Source organism: Triturus cristatus, chromosome 11 (assembly GCF_964204655.1).
Source record: "Triturus cristatus chromosome 11, aTriCri1.1, whole genome shotgun sequence".
Lineage (NCBI taxonomy): Eukaryota > Metazoa > Chordata > Amphibia > Caudata > Salamandridae > Triturus > Triturus cristatus.
Window position 1 is genome coordinate 946,218,598 of NC_140594.1, and position 13,768 is coordinate 946,232,365.

At 46.3% G+C, this 13,768-nt stretch overlaps 1 protein-coding gene across 1 annotated transcript in view; it reads right to left on the reverse strand.

Annotated features, from left to right (window-relative positions):
- LOC146785728 (uncharacterized) overlaps positions 1-13,768 on the reverse strand; it is a 240,133-nt gene that overhangs the window by 16,619 nt on the left and 209,746 nt on the right. Inside the window, exon 4 of the mRNA XM_085633098.1 lies at positions 9,042-9,135. Within this exon, the coding sequence (XP_085489224.1) occupies positions 9,042-9,135 (94 nt within the window). The remainder of the gene's footprint in view (positions 1-9,041; positions 9,136-13,768) is intronic.

Here is a 13,768-nt window from a genome sequence, read left to right on the forward strand (position 1 = left end):
AGTAAGTGCTCTGTTGAGAGACGTGACAAAAAAGAATGTTTCATTTCATTGGTCACGTGAATGTGAGCAAACTTTCAAGAGAATCAAACAAGCTATTGAAATTGCTATTGAAATAGCATACTTTGATCTAAAGCTTCATACTGAGGTTGTTGTTGACGCTAGCCCCAGGGGCGGTGCGTCCATTGGGGCGTTGCCCCACTAAGCCACATGGACGACGGTCACGCTAAAATTTAATTCAGTAACCAAGTAATCTCGCCACAGCGCAGTTTCGCTGAACTGCTACCGGGACAAGCCCGACTCAATCGGACTGCGCTGAAGGGGGCGGGGCTGTGGCAGCTTGAGTGAGCGCAGCACTATAGCGCAGCAGTGCGCATGTCCGTTTTTGGGCTATTCATTTTTATGACCAACCCGAACATGCGCACAGTAGCACCTTCCCTTCCCCTTCAGTAGTAGCGACTGGCGAGGGACCCGAGGGTGCTTCATTACGCAGCCCCCGGGCGAGGAGTAACCATGCCCCTTAGCCAATCATGGTGCAGTGGCGCTGCATTAAAAGTGCCAAGATTGGCTGAGAGACCACGCAGCCCGAGGCCGGGCAGGCAATGGCATATGGATATGGATATGGTTGCCGCGCGTGGGTGGTGGCACTGCCGCACTTGTATTGCCAATCACTGTGGCTTATGTGAAGCCATGCAGTAGTGATTGGCCATTTCCTATGCTGTCTTCGCAGCGGCCGGCACGTCAACGCGCCACACGAGTCACGAGTCGCACCACACAGATGGACCTCGTGCCGGTGTCTCTACAGTCTACTGCTCGCTCGTGGCTATTGCTAATAATCTGTTCGTGATCGATGGAATTTGGAACAACAAGTAAGAGTCGGGCAGGGGCTTCCCTTGTGACCCGGGCCGGCGCAGCCTCTGGCCGCGGTGCGGCCCCCTTATTTTTGTACACATAATGTGATGATAACAAATATATATGATTGACTTTTGTTGAGGTCTCGGCCGGGTGTAGCGGGGATACAACATTTGTCTGAGGCTGAGGGCCGGGGGCAGTGGGGTCCGGGTCACGGACGTTTTAGAGACATTGTACTACACTACTGAGTGTCCAATTGGCGCGGCGGGGACTGGGTGCTTTGAAGTACTGGGAATTTTAAGCCCAGCGGTGCAGGGGAACACACCCTATGACTTCGGGTTCTTCCTGTTTCAGACCTACAGAAACACAGAGTCTTCTGGGTGAAGTCAAAGTTCAGTTTATTGGCTGCAGACCAATTACAGGTTTCCAAGAAGTACAACAGCGTGTACGTTCTTAGGAGACTGCTAAAAATCACAGAAACGGGCTTCTCCTTAAATACAAAATATCCTGCTTCAGGCATGCATTCCTTGTTTTATGGCATGGTCATTTATATGTAAACATTTCAAACGAAAAGGCAGAGTCATGATGACCATCCCACATTCCAGTTAAGCCAGCCCGCAATTATTTACCCAACAAGGCTCAGATCCCACATCAGATATCGATAGGCCCCAATAAACATGAGCATCTCCTGTTTGGAAAACAAGCCATAAAGCAGGAATAGTCAGGTGCGAAAGAGATTATTAGCTGGAGGCTCGTGTAGGATGAAAAGACTTTATGGTGTGTCAAGCCCTGATGCTAATCACAGGTAGCCAGAGGACGGGGAGCTCGTGAGACCGGACTGACCTGGGGCAGCGGAGCCAAGCTGCCCAGGTCACAGAAAAGTCAAAGAAAGGCGCATGTGCTCTAAAAGGCCCGTATTTGCTTCATGCTATGTAGCCTATGTGAGGGCAACCATAAGATGGCCACCGCTCTAAGATGGAACCCACGCAGTGATGTATAATAGCGTATACACAGTGCATTCATAGCTAAAACGTTACACAAAGCACTTGTACATACCGCATTAACCATTCGCGGTTCACTAATACCGGGATAGACAGGGGTAGGGCCCTGCCTCCTACGCGGTCCCAAATTCTAAAGTACGACAGCTTAGTAAGGGCCACATTTCTTTTGAAGCCCACACATTTTTCAGTCCCAGTCCGTCCCTATCAACAGGAGCCATCAGACAAATGCAGCAATAAGTCAACAGGAAGGAGGATTTAGAAACAAAGACACGTCACTCACAGCACTGTTGCACGGTGTTCTCATAACAGTATAAAATTGCATGGTATTGTTCATGTCATGTGTGATTCACTAAGTAGTAGAGGGGGCAACTATTGTGAAGCAGGTGTTGCGCAGGCTCTGCAAATCCAATAAGCATTCGGAGTAGATAACATTGATGACAAGTTCTTAGTTAAGGAAGAGATGAGCAATATACTGATGTGGCTGTGAGGCAGTACATTGGGGGTCAAATACAAAATGATTCTCCTGTTATATGTGCTTCCCATGCATGCACTGGGGCCACGGTGTCTCTTCCAATTCCATTTCCGCCCTAGGGAGCACAGTGTGAGATCAAGCCCAGAGTTTATGCACCTGGGGAAGGGTGAAGGAGGACTGGCGTCGCTCCGCTGGACTAGTTCGGATAACACATAGTGGTGGCACTCATTAGCACGTCTGACTGATTTGCACTTGATATCCGACAATATGTAAAGAATTAACACCATTCTGTCATGACACCAACAATATACCACTGATTGCTGTTAAGTAATGGATACCTAGAGGATAACAAGAATTACCACCCCATTCCCAAGACCCCATTGTGCCATGGATACTTACAATATGCTGTTTGAGAATTGTGTTGCTTATAATGATGATTTATGGGCAGTACTAGTAGGCCTATTGATCAGCCATCCACTGCACCTGTGTGCAGGCATTCGCAGACTTCTCCCCCCTTCAGAAGGGAAGTGGGTGATGAATTACCGATGAAGGGATAAATGGCTGCTTGTTCTGCTGTGGCATGCTATGACCTCTGGGGGTTGTTAGACACTGCTTTGTCGCTACAGTCACCACCTTTATAATGTGCAGGCCAGGGCTGTACTTGAAGACTAACATTAGTTTAACGGTGCCCACCATTAAGATAATGTTCCTCTTGCATAGTGGTGGATACCGTTAGCTTATGAAAGGCATCGCTGGTATGTGAGGCGGCTCATTGCGACAGCAACATGTTATAGGACATCTCTATTAATGTAATAACTGCACTTTCACAATTGCTTTATTAACCTTCCTGCTGTCTCAAATTTTCTTGAAACTGCACCATTTACCCCCTCTTTTTTCAAAATGTTCACGCGGGGGAACCCCCCCGAACTCCCCTTAGGTTGTTCGGGCACGCTCGCTCGCTACGGTGCAGTATGCCAATTATTTTTTACGCCTCACCACTTTCAAATGTCACCAGCCGCCCCTGGCTAGCCCAGTAGGGTTTGATGCAATTCTTGCACAGTGGACACCCAAATGTTTGAAAACATTATCATTAAATATATTGGAGTTACCCTGTGTCCCTCAGAATCTGGGTATACAGTTATGAGCTACAAACAGTTCTGTCGGGTGAACGAAATCTCCTCACAGAGAATTGTAAAATAATGTTTTTCCATTAAACATTAAATACTAGAAGGGCCTAAAAACGATCCCTTAAACATGTGGAAAACTTCTCCAGACTCAAAAAACACAAATCTTGAAAGAAAAATGATATCTAAAAACCACTGACAACACAACCATGAACTTGTTTTAAATTTATTTTTCATATATCAAAATATGCATCTCTTTTCATCTTTCTTTTTTCAACGGCTGTCCAGAGCACATAAAGAACAATGCATCACATTAACATACACAGTGAAAATCACAAATCTCCCAGTGATCACATACACAAACATGAGACCTTGGAACCACAAATAATCAAAATGTCTTGTTCAGTGTATCCTTATGTCTGCTTTACATATACCAAGGATAACTGAGATAGGACATAACGTAATGTCGTTGACGTTTTGACCCTGTGTTCAAGTGTTATTTGCAATACATCATGGAGGGTCTTCCTCAGGTCTAAAACAGACCAAAAGGCAGCCATAAATGTATTCAAAGAAAGACACATATGGCATGTTCGAAACAGTATCCTTTAGTTATGCAACATGATATCTCAGACCCAGCAGGGGCTCACTCGATGTGGGGATGAGGTTATTTGTGCCCTCCTTCAATTGTAGTCCTCTTGGCCCAATAGTGGCTTCATTTAAAATATACAGCAGCATCACCTGCTGTTCTCCTGCGTGATCCAAAGCTTCATATCGAGGTTGTTGTTGATGCTAGCCCAGTTGGGTTTGGCTCAATTCTTGCACAGCAGACACCCAAATGCTCGAAAACAAAATTGTGGCATATGCTAGCAAAAGTTTTTCCCAAACTGAACATGCCTATTCACAACCTGAGAAAGAATGTTTAGCAGTGGTGTGAGCTTGTGAACATTTCCACATATTCTTATATGGAAAGCCATTCAAGCTTGTGGGGGATTATCAAGCCTTATTGACCATTTTTGGTAATCCAAAGGCCAAGATTCCTCCTCACATTGAGCGTTGGGGTCTACAATTACAAGAATACAACTAAACATTCGTGCACTGTCTAGGGAAAGAGTGCCATGGTTCCCCTTCCAAGAAGTCTGAAGCCTACATAAATTTTGTTGTCAAATCAAGCACCCCCGATGCCATTTCTTTAGAGCAAATTGTCACAGACACTCGTCAAGACAGTGACATGTTAAATCTAAAAGACATTATTACACAGTAGTCTTGGAACCAGCACACTCAACCTCTTACCAGTGACGGTGAATGCTAGAAATTCTAAAATGTCAAAGATGAACTGTCCGTTACTCTTACTCAAGAATGCGATATCCTGAGAGGTTGGAGAATTATCCCAGAGAGTCTGCAACAGATAATTGAAGTGGCCCATGAAGGACATCGTGGAACCATTGCCACAAAACAAGCTCTGAGATAGAGTCTAGTTTCCTCATCTTGATGAGAGTTGAAAGAGAATTGAAGGCCTGTCATCTATGTAACTGCCTTTCATCGAAAACCACTCAACACACCTTAAACATGTCAGTGTTGCCAAAGGAAGTATGGAAAAATATTGCTGTTGACTTCTTTGGTCCTCTTGACAATGGGCATCACCTGATGGCGATTGTTGATTAATACTTCAGTTTTTCATTGATAGATGAACTGTCATCCATCACTCAAAAAATAATTGAGAGATGGCATCCCAGCTACAGGGAGCGTGCTTGCCATCTTATAATCTGACAACAGTCAAGAATTTTAAGTCTTTCTCAGACATCTTAATGTGAAGCATCTGAAGGGCACACCTCTTGTCACAAGCCAATGGCATTGTCAAACGTTTTAGGAGTAGTCTCAAGAAAGCTGTTCAGCGTGCTGTATTGGAAAAGATCGACCTTAAAACTATGTTGATTTATACTCTTCATGCTTACCGTTCAACTCCTCATTCAACCAAAGGTGAAAGCCCCTGCAAACTTGATGTTTGGGAGAGCCAAGAAGACCAAGTTACCTCAATGGACCAACAGAGGATCAGGTACGGAGGAAGAAACCCCTATAAAAGGCTTGGATTGTAAAAGGAAAATGATGGCCTGTGCAGACAAGCATCAACATGCAAAAGATGTTACTTTTACTAGAGGAGATAGAGTTAGTGTTCATCAGTCTAGAAAACGAACAGCTGATGCTCCCTTTGATGCTGACCCATTTCATGTGGTGACCAGCAAAGGAACCATGGTGACTGCCTAATGTCCTAGAAGGTCCATTACGCCAGATTCCTTGTATTTCTGACATGTTTCTCTTCGCTCGTCAGGCACTGATGTCAATGTACAGACAGAGTCTGAAAGGACAATTGAAGAACCCCCGACTGCTGCTGTTTCTACATCGCTAGCGCTGATCAGGGTCACCTCGGCTGCCTGCATCCCAGTTCCCAAAACCACGATCAGAATGTGTAATCCGAGTACCACAAAGACTCCAAATAGCTATAATTGTATTGATTTGTAAAAAATATATATATTTAACAGAGGGGTAAATGTAGTGTCTTGTGAGTTAGCAATTACGGAACCCTTTTGGCTCTTGATGGACTCTGTAGAACTGGAACGTTAAGTGTTCGTGTGTAGTGAAGTGAATGCAGGCTTAGAATGATGAGCTTGTGGTAACACGCAGACAGATAAAGACATGTTATACTAAGCTCTGTGTGTAGTGTAGTCATTAGCAAGTACCCTGGTTGGGAAGGACACTACACTGATTAGGGGAATATAGTTAATCCCCTGCAGTAGGACATATTGCTCAGCAAGATGGGTTTTTGAAAGACTTTGTTTATGTGCAGTCTGAATCTCATACTTTATATGTTCATTGAGAGTGTGCACTCCACAATGTACTCGGGCATATGTTTTACATCAGCATTTGAGGTCTTAGGACCAAAGATTCAATGTTATGTATGATGGAGTCCCATGTGTATGAAATAAAGTATGTGCCAGACATCTGGTTTTTGACTGGTAGATTTACTTGACAAGCTGCTGTCTCAATATGATCACAGACTTTTTGTACTTGCTGCCAGTCCCTAGGCCCATCAGCTCCGGAGCTTCCAAGTTTTGAGTGACTTTTTTGCTGGACAAGCCACTCATTCACCCCATCTAAGATCTGGACTATGTATTAAATTTCAGTGTGTTGCATTTATCCTCAGAAATGCAAGCAGAGCAGTCTCTCGGACACTGGTGCAGAAGGCTGTACCTACCCAACAGACACCTTTACCTTTTCAAATGCCAATATGTGTAGGCAGATTTGTGAACTCTTGGTCATACCCTAAGACAGTTTGTGTACTGGTTGTGCCTTTGAACAGAGCTTTAGGCCAGTCCAAAGTGCTAATATGCTTCAAATGGGACAGCAAGGTCGGCGGTTCACACAAAGCCATGGTCAGTTTTTTCATATGGTCAGATGATGCTACACTTTGTGCCACTGACCTTGGAAGTGGTTTCTCCTGAAAGACGCATTGCTCTTTCCTCTGACTGATATTTGAAGTATAGAGCTCAAGATGCGGCCACGTAAAAGATTCAATCAATCAGGGAATTGTAAGCGAGCTATTCACCCATGAGGGTATCAAGGCGCGCAGGGGGGGGGGCGGGGGGGGCGCAGATCTGTTTAGCTGAAGAGACAGGCCTTGCTGAAGGTGTTCAGGGAGGGGGTGCATCTGATGTCTGCCGATAGCTCGTTCCAGGTCTTGGCTGCAATGTGAGAGAAGGATCTTCCGCCTGCTCTGGCTCTGTGGATGCACGGGGTTTCGGCCAGTGCGAGGTTGGAAGATCGGAGGTTTCTTTTGGGTACGTGGAAGTTGATTCTGTTGTTGAGGTATTTGGGTCCGTTGTTGTGTTGGCATTTGTAGATTAGTAGCTCTACTCTGAATGTACAGCTTCCTTTCATAATGAGAAACATTCAACCTTAGTTCTAAACCCTTGACATTGTAATGATTGCTGTAAAGCTTGGCAATGTAGGACCATCCTAGTAATTAATAAAGTAAGGTAAATGTCTCAATACTGTAGTGCTCAGTTCTCCGCAAGCTGGGTGGGGGAGGGTGTGATGATCTTACGCAAGCATTCTAACATGTCACTCTACATATTCCACCTCATGTATCCATTTCAATGTATTCAATGAAGCCCTCACTGTTAAGGCATCTGAGTGATTTAATTTGGACAAGAGATAATCACAAGAAACATGTAGAGAATGCAGAAATCCGCCAGTTTAATTTAGCATTATGGAGGAGGGTATTAAGAGTTTAATGCGAGTAAAGATACACAATAGGTGGGCTTTACGATCTCCTTGAAGGATAACACAGAGGGACTCCATCTTAGCTATTTGGAAAGTGTTCAGCATAGCTTGAGATGATGGCAGGAAAATGTTTGATTTGAAGTCTAGATTCATACTCTTTCCCCCCCCCCCCCCCCACCCCCTTTTTTGAATCCGCAGGTGAATCCATGACTTGCTTCTTGTGTTGTGTGGTCCTCCTCTGCTTGCTGTTTTGTTGTAGCAGCATTTGCTTGTAAGGAGTTGTAGAGCTGTATAGACTATGCTTCAAGTCTTGAAATGTATTCATGCGTCTAATGAGAGCCATTTTAGATTAATCGGTATAAAAATAGGAATCTTTTTGACTTCTGCCACCAACCAATAAGCTTAATATAGCAGTGCCTTTATCAGTGCCGCGTCAGTTTGGGGTGGGCCAATAAAAAGTAGAACCTCATGCTTTGCATCTGATCCACAGTCTCCACATAAACAGCACTTTCCCATTTCAGTACGCCCTAAGAGAACTTGCTCAGTATCACTGGAACCAACGCATGGAGGCACTAGCTCCTGGCCCCAGTTGGCTTAAGCACTTCATCAATGATTATAAGCCCGTCGCTGCCCCAAATCTTAGTTATATCTAATACAGAGCCGAATTTCCACTAAGGTTAAGAGCTGTGCCCAAATGCCAGGGGTCACTCAACGAAATGCTGGGCAATTAGGGTGGTTTTGCGTTGCAATGCAAATTCGATACTTAAAAATGATCCAAGAAGGTGATACCTTTTGACAGTGCAAAGTGTTGTTCAGAAGCCCACGACCAGTGCTGTAGAATGTCTCGGAGGCGGTTTAATCTGGATTCCACCTCATGTCTCTTACCTACCAGCAGACACTCCCTGCTGCTTTATCCCATGCTTGCAGATACTCCTTCGTCCCTGTTTTTTTCCTTTTGTTCAATTCTTACTTCTACTTCTTTCTCCCCTCTTGTACGTTTCTCTCTTGCCCTGGGTCAAAGTCTGATGAGGAAACCCAAGCACTGGTCCCCAAAAACGAGTGGAGGCGGCCCCCCTAACCACCCCTCAAATTAAGCACTGCCCATTGATTGGGATACTCAAAGGCTTCCATGAGGTGTGGCTGCTAAAATGAGAATAGTGGAATAAATTTGCAAGCATCAAAAGGTTTGGTTCTATCGCACTGTGGATGCAACAATAGCCTGACGAGTCCATGGAAAGCGATATTAGTTGGAAAAAGAAGGTTGGACGGGATTTACAAAATGGCAATAGAAAAACGTTGCGTCTCTGCTGCACTTACGTGTAAGATGTTGTGCGCAGATATGCACTGGACCTGTTCCAGATTTTAACATAAAAGTGACAGGCGGGGTGAATTCAAGTCCATTTACGTTAACCTAATGAAAAAAAGAAGAAAAAGAATTATTTTACTAAAATGTGTACACCGAACACATTTCCAATTTGTGCTGCTTTCAAGTATTAAACTAGCCCACATAGAACTAAAACATGTAATCATTAGAAACTTTCAAAACTATATAGAATAATCTGCCCTTTTCTGATGAGGCAATTCAAATCCCCAGTTTATGCCATCATATTAGGACTAGATTTAATGTTGGAAGCTTGTGACAAGTGTTATAGGACCAAAGCCAACTTGATGTTTCTTAGGCACGTCCCGGAACACTCTGGACGTTAGGTAGGGATCGTGCCAAACACAGGGCCTACCCCCACTTCCGTGTATGCTGGTGGTAGGCTATGACCTGAGGATTTGTGGGAAAGGCACCCTCAGTGCAAGGTCTGTTCAGATGCCAGGGGCAGCACCTCACACTGCCGAGTTTGGCTAAACCCAGGTTCTGTGGGGGGTTGAGAGAAGGTATGCAGAGTCCAAGGCCTGGCAAAAAGTGAGGCCCTGCTCTCTGCAGTATGATTGGTCACTTCACGCCTTCGAGCTGGCGTCTGGACCGGGCAGGTTTCCAGTGCCGTCACCTGAGCAACCCCCCTAGATGGTGTGGGCATCCTACGCTGCTTAGCTCAAGGAGTTATCCCAATTCCTTTTTAGGTCCTTTGCAAAGGGGGCATAACAGACTCCTTAACCACACACAACTTGTATAGGAGACACTACCCGCTCCTTTGGCCAGTAAGAGGGTGATTTATACCCCTCTCACTACACTTAGTCTGTGCACCTTCTTCACATCACTCACCTCTACTGGTCCTGATGAAACGCCAGGGATCGCTTTGACCACTTAAGGCGCGAAACTTCGTAGCATAGGCGTACTCGCCGTCGCTACTACATCGCCCATAGTTCCATGGGGCAACTTGCTGGTATGACGAGCAGTGTGCGGCCATTTATACCTAATTCATTACGGCTCTCCTGAGCTACCGGACTGACGAGTCTTTGACCGGCACCTGCGCGCCTTGAAAGGTACTTTACCTATTTTTAATTGCAGGCAGTCTACACGGCACCCCTCTACACTTACCTACTCCCTGCTGACGAGAGGCAACTACCTCAAAACACGTGTCCAGGGATGGCTAATGCGACACATACTTATTCTTACACTTCGTAGCATAGGCGTACTCGCCGTCGCTACTACATCGCCCATAGTTCCATGGGGCAACTTGCTGGTATGACGAGCAGTGTGCGGCCATTTATACCTAATTCATTACGGCTCTCCTGAGCTACCGGACTGACGAGTCTTTGACCGGCACCTGCGCGCCTTGAATGGTACTTTACCTATTTTTAATTGCAGGCAGTCTACACTGCACCCCTCTACACTTACCTAATCCCTGCTGACGAGAGGCAACTACCTCGAAACACGTGTCCAGGGATGGCTAATGCGACACATACTTATTCTTACACTTCGTAGCATAGGCGTACTCGCCGTCGCTACTACATCGCCCATAGTTCCATGGGGCAACTTGCTGGTATGACGAGCAGTGTGCGGCCATTTATACCTAATTCATTACGGCTCTCCTGAGCTACCGGACTGACGAGTCTTTGACCGGCACCTGCGCGCCTTGAATGGTACTTTACCTATTTTTAATTGCAGGCAGTCTACACTGCACCCCTCTACACTTACCTAATCCCTGCTGACGAGAGGCAACTACCTCGAAACACGTGTCCAGGGATGGCTAATGCGACACATACTTATTCTTACACTTCGTAGCATAGGCGTACTCGCCGTCGCTACTACATCGCCCATAGTTCCATGGGGCAACTTGCTGGTATGACGAGCAGTGTGCGGCCATTTATACCTAATTCATTACGGCTCTCCTGAGCTACCGGACTGACGAGTCTTTGACCGGCACCTGCGCGCCTTGAAAGGTACTTTACCTATTTTTAATTGCAGGCAGTCTACACGGCACCCCTCTACACTTACCTACTCCCTGCTGACGAGAGGCAACTACCTCGAAACACGTGTCCAGGGATGGCTAATGCGACACATACTTATTCTTACACTTCGTAGCATAGGCGTACTCGCCGTCGCTACTACATCGCCCATAGTTCCATGGGGCAACTTGCTGGTATGACGAGCAGTGTGCGGCCATTTATACCTAATTCATTACGGCTCTCCTGAGCTACCGGACTGACGAGTCTTTGACCGGCACCGGCGCGCCTTGAAAGGTACTTTACCTATTTTTAATTGCAGGCAGTCTACACGGCACCCCTCTACACTTACCTACTCCCTGCTGATGAGAGGCAACTACCTCGAAACACGTGTCCAGGGATGGCTAATGCGACACATACTTATTCTTACACTTCGTAGCATAGGCGTACTCGCCGTCGCTACTACATCGCCCATAGTTCCATGGGGCAACTTGCTGGTATGACGAGCAGTGTGCGGCCATTTATACCTAATACAAGGCGCGAAACATGTCGACCACTTTTTTAAGCTACCTTAGACACATTACGTCTTGATAGGTAACGATTAACCTACGGGTTTTTTACTGTACCAAGGGTACCTCTTTATTAAAACACTCCCTAGTCTTAGGTAACCCTTAGGTACTTTTAATTTACTTTGCACACACTACTTCCACCACTTATCCCGGTACTTTCCCTCCACATACCCGCATGCACCCATCGGCAGCTCTCTAAAAGATCTCCGCCAAAGAGACCCTTCGGGGGACCCGTAGGGCATTGCACCGCCGGCCTGACGAGGAGCACACGCCCGATGATGAAGCATGACATCCCTCGGGGTGTGTGAGGGCAACAAGAGACACTCTGTTGTCTCCCCCCGTCCCTAGTACCTTACCCTAGACTTCATTTCTCCTCTATCCTTTAACATTGGGCTGGACATTGGTCGTCTGTTGACCATATCCACCCCGGAACAGTGTCCTCATAGTGATTACCACTTCACGCCTTCCCCATCTTCTCGGGACAAGCCTGGAAGTAAGGCTCCGAGCCCAGAGCTCACTTAGCGGATTTGATTACAGTCTTTCATTTTGTTAATTATAGCCCTAATTATTATTAAGCTGATAGTAGGAACTCCTGTTTTTGACAGACTTTGACTCAATACTCTATTAACCCTTTCCGCAGGTCAGACGGTTGGGAGCCATCTGACGTCACGGGTGGCGTGTGTGTGGGACGGCTCCCAGCCATCCCAGCACCTACCACGGGGGAAGTGCTGGCGCTCCCCCCGCAGGCCGCCCTAAAAGCTGCCACCACCGGCCCCTCCCACCACGTCATCTAATGATATCAGCGCGCGAGGCGCGCTGGCGTCATAAGAGGATACCAGATGCACTGGAAGCCATTTGCTTCCAGTGCATCCAGGAAAGAGGAGGTGAGTTTCTCCTCTAGGAGGGTGGGGGGTACTTTTTAAAAGGCATCGAAGGAAAGTAAGGATTTTCCTTTCCCCCAATGTGTTTTAAAAAAGCATTCCTGCTGCACGATCGCGCATGGGGCGCGATCGTGCAGCAGGAATGACACTTTTTTTCTACTTTTTAAAGGGACATTTTGCTTCAGGAGCGACCCGTTGGGCAAGGGTCGCTCCCCTTGGGGGAGCAATGTTTATACTTTGTTCTGCCCACCTTTTGGGTGGGGGGGCAGATTGCCCAAAATCTAATTATTTATACGTATAGGTGCCCACTGGGCCACCAGGGATTTTCTTTTTTTTTTTTAATGGACATTTTGTTTCGTGGAACAGCCCCTTAGGCAAGGGTCGCTTCCCTTGGGGGGAAAATGTTTTTACTTTGTTCTTGGGGGAAGGGGCATATTGACGTTAAAAAAAAACAAAAGATGTGTGTATGTGCCCACTTGGCCACCAGGGATTTTGTTCTTTTTTTAAATGGCCCATTTTGTTTTGGGGAACTGCCCCTTGGGCAAGGGTCACTCCCCTTGGGGGAGCAATGTTTTTACTTTGTTCCCCCATTGGGGGTTGGGGCAGATCGCCTAAAAATAATAATATATATATATATTACCTACTGGCGGTCGCCAGTAGGTAGTTATAGTTAGGACCACGTTTCCATAGGAAATCCGCAACATTCTATTTTGAATAACTTTGGCGCCGGTCGACTAATCCTCGCAAAATTATCAAAATAGGTGGGGCGCTACGCTACGCTCCTACCCTGAAAGTCTCGGGGGGATTCGTCAAGCGGGGGCTGAGATAAAAGGGGGGTCCCAAAACGCGTTTTTCCCATGCATTTTTCCATAGGACCTTTAGACAGGGCTACAGCCCGAACGGCTGAACAGAATTTAATGAAATTTGGCAGAGAGGTAGTCCTCAGGTCAAGGAAGTGCCTTTTGTAGGTTTGGTGTAAATCTGTTCAGTAGAATCTGAGAAAATAGCCTTTAAATCAATATATATATCTGTGGCAGCTTACCGTGCGCTTACGGTGCGCTTACCGTACGCGTACGGTGGCGTGCGCGATTCTGATTGGCTGTTAGATCTTAGTAAACATTCGAATCGGTCGAAACCAGGAAGCGGCGGCCGCCATTTCGTGTGTTTCACTCAGAAAAAAAAGAGTGATATCTTGAAAAGGGGGCAAGGAGGAGAGTTACAGACCCCCTAACATTTGTAAAGGGGTCAAAGAAGGACA